Source organism: Conger conger, unplaced genomic scaffold, assembly GCF_963514075.1.
Source record: "Conger conger unplaced genomic scaffold, fConCon1.1 SCAFFOLD_61, whole genome shotgun sequence".
NCBI lineage: Eukaryota > Metazoa > Chordata > Actinopteri > Anguilliformes > Congridae > Conger > Conger conger.
Genome location: NW_026890389.1, coordinates 152,501 through 155,648, shown reverse-complemented (window position 1 = coordinate 155,648; position 3,148 = coordinate 152,501). Strand labels below are relative to the sequence as shown.

At 58.8% G+C, this 3,148-nt stretch overlaps 1 protein-coding gene across 1 annotated transcript in view; it reads left to right on the top strand.

The window, feature by feature from the left end:
• LOC133120156 (pyruvate carboxylase, mitochondrial-like) overlaps positions 1-3,148 on the top strand; it is an 85,909-nt gene that overhangs the window by 6,727 nt on the left and 76,034 nt on the right. The window contains 2 exon segments of the mRNA XM_061230229.1: positions 1,930-2,068; positions 2,787-2,971. Coding sequence (XP_061086213.1) covers positions 1,930-2,068; positions 2,787-2,971 — 324 coding nt within the window.

Here is a 3,148-nt window from a genome sequence, read left to right as displayed (position 1 = left end):
AGCAGTTTAAATATTTGAGCCCTGTCGTGTTAGAGTGTGTGTTAGAGTGGGTGTGTGCTTTAGTTTTTGTTTTTTCCCCATCAGTCCTAAGCTGAACTCCTGTGCACCCTACCCTAACTACCCCCCCCCCCCTGCCCCCTGGCTTTGGAGACGAACGGGGGTCTCCATGACGACAGACAGTTGGAGTCGGCAGCATGTGCCACAGGCGCTCTGTGAGAGAACAGGTCCTCTGAGTGCAAGGCTCCTTAAACATACATGCAGCCGTGTGTGGTGGGAGAGAGAGAGGAAGAGAGGAAGAGGGGAAGAGAGGGAGGGGTGTAGGGAGGGGTGTAGGGAGGGAGGGAGGGAGGGAGGGGTGTAGGGAGGGAGGGAGGGAGGGAGGGGTGTAGGGAGGGAGGGAGGGAGGGGTGTAGGGAGGGAGGGAGGGAGGGAGGGAGGGGTGTAGGGAGGGAGGGGTGTAGGGAGGGAGGGAGGGAGGGAGGGGTGGAGGGAGGGAGGGAGAGAGGGAGGGGTGTAGGGAGGGAGGGAGGGAGAGAGAGGGGTGTAGGGAGGGAGGGAGGGAGAGAGAGAGAGAGGGAGGGAGGGAGAGAGAGGGGTGTAGGGAGGGAGGGAGGGAGAGAGAGAGAGAGAGAGAGAGGGAGGGAGGGAGAGAGAGGGGTGTAGGGAGGGAGGGAGGGAGAGAGAGAGAGGGAGGGAGGGAGGGAGAGAGAGGGGTGTAGGGAGGGAGGGAGGGAGGGAGAGAGAGGGGTGTAGGGAGGGAGAGAGGGAGGGGTGGAGGGAGGGAGGGGTGTAGGGGTGTAGGGAGGGAGGGAGAGAGAGAGGGGTGTAGGGAGGGAGGGAGAGAGAGACGGGTGTAGGGAGGGAGGGAGAGAGAGGGGTGTAGGGAGGGAGGGAGGGAGGGAGGGAGAGAGAGGGGTGTAGGGAGGGAGAGAGAGAGGGGTGTAGGGAGGGAGGGAGAGAGGGAGGGGTGTAGGGAGGGAGGGAGGGAGGGAGGGAGGGAGGAAGGAAGGAGAGTCCTGGAGCGGGTGCTGTGGTTAGGAGTTTAGGGTTTAGGGGGTTAGGGGGTTAGGGGTAGGGTTAACAGTGTCCATTAACCAGCAACCAAGTGAAGCTTTGACATAAAGGTGTGTGGTGGAGACTTCGGCTAATCAGTGTCTCCAAGTGTAAACCACTTCTTTTCTGTGTGAGCGGAATTTGGCATCCAATCTCCCCCTGAATTTGCGGTGCTGAATTTGCGGTGCTGAATTTGCGGACCCGGTGGCTGGCGGCTCAGTTCCGCCAGGCCTCACGAGGCCCCATCTTCTGACCCCTTTCTGAAAGTATTTTGCATTCCAGGTCTCCTGGGTTTCTGGTTGTGTTTACTCAGGTGGTCCCCAGCTCCACACTCTGTTCCTCTGAGTGGGAATGGGGCGGGATGAAGGGGGTGTGAGTGGGAATGGGGCGGGATGAAGGGGGTGTGAGTGGGAATGGGGCGGGATGAAGGGGGTGTGAGTGGGAATGGGGCGGGATGAAGGGGGTGTGAGTGGGAATGGGGCGGGATGAAGGGGGTGTGAGTGGGAATGGGGCGGGATGAAGGGGGTGTGAGTGGGAATGGGGCGGGATGAAGGGGGTGTGAGTGGGAATGGGGCGGGATGAAGGCGGTGTGAGTGGGAATGGGGCGGGATGAAGGCGGTGTGAGCTCTCATTGCTCGCTGGGTTACCTGACCTGTCCTTACCTAGTGCGTGGTTGCCGTGACTACCTCAGCCAGAGCTGTGCTCGCTCCTGGTCTTTTATGAGGGTCTGTGTGTTTGCAGTTCTAATCTGAGCTGATTGTGTTATCGCAGTGTTCACTCTCTAAAGACCCTGGAGAGGATAACTGAGTCTCTCTCCCCCTCTCTCTCTCTCTCTCCCTCCTCCCACTGTCCCTTCCTCCTCTCCCTCTCTGGCAGATGCTGCAGGTGGGGGTGATGCGTTTGGGCCTGGGCGCCCTGGTGCTGAGGCGTGCCCACTGCCTGTCGCGCGCTGTTCATACCTCCACCCAGAAGGTGGAGTACAAGCCCATCAAGAAGGTCATGGTGGCCAACAGAGGTGCGTGTGCTTCTCTCTAGTGAGGGGTCAGCGGGCCTGTGTTTGGTGGATATGGGAGGGCAGCAGAGAGGAGTGTTCATGGACATGCTCTTTTATACCCGAAATAATATTAATTTAGCCAAATGATTATTGGCCCCACAGAGAGGAGGGCCATCTTTCGGTCCAGTCTATCTGTAGCTGCGAGGGTGGGAATAGCATGGAAATATCTCACACAGTCTGCTCTATGTTAAGTAGACGCTACGTGTTTTGTGGACGCAGTAGTTTCTTGCAAGCCAACACTCAGCGAAGCCCTGGGCGTGTGTGTATAATCAATACTACATTTAGAGTAACCGCATCCTGTGTATGACATTCTCTCTTAACACCATTCTCACTTAACACCATTCTCACTTAACACCATTCTCACTTAACACCATTCTCATCCGGCACGACAGTCACATATCCAGCAGTGACTCTGCATGAGAGCTGACGGTTGAAAGCTGGAACGTTCCCGCTCTCCCAACGTTCCCGCTCTCCCAACGTTCCCGCTCTCCCAACGTTCCCGCTCTCCCAACGTTCCCGCTCTCCCAACGTTCCGCTCTCCCAACGTTCCGCTCTCCCAACGTTCCGCTCTCCCAATGTTCCCGCTCTCCCAACGTTCCGCTCTCCCAACGTTCCCGCTCTCCCAATGTTCTCGCTCTCCCAACGTTCCCGCTCTCCCAACGTTCCGCTCTCCCCACAGGAGAGATCGCCATCCGGGTGTTCCGGGCCTGCACGGAGCTGGGCATCCGCACGGTGGCGGTGTACTCCGAGCAGGACACCGGGCAGATGCACCGGCAGAAGGCGGATGAGGCCTACCTGATCGGCAAGGGCCTGGCGCCCGTCGCCGCCTACCTGCACATCCCCGACATCATCAAAGTGGCCAAGGTGAGTCCCCACGTACAGCAACTCCAGTCCTCCAGGGGGCGCTGTGTCTGCAGGTTTAACTCCAGTCCTGCAGGGGGCGCTGTGTCTGCAGGTTTAACTCCAGTCCTGCAGGGGGCGCTGTGTCTGCAGGTTTAACTCCAGTCCTGCAGGGGGCGCTGTGTCTGCAGGTTTAACTCC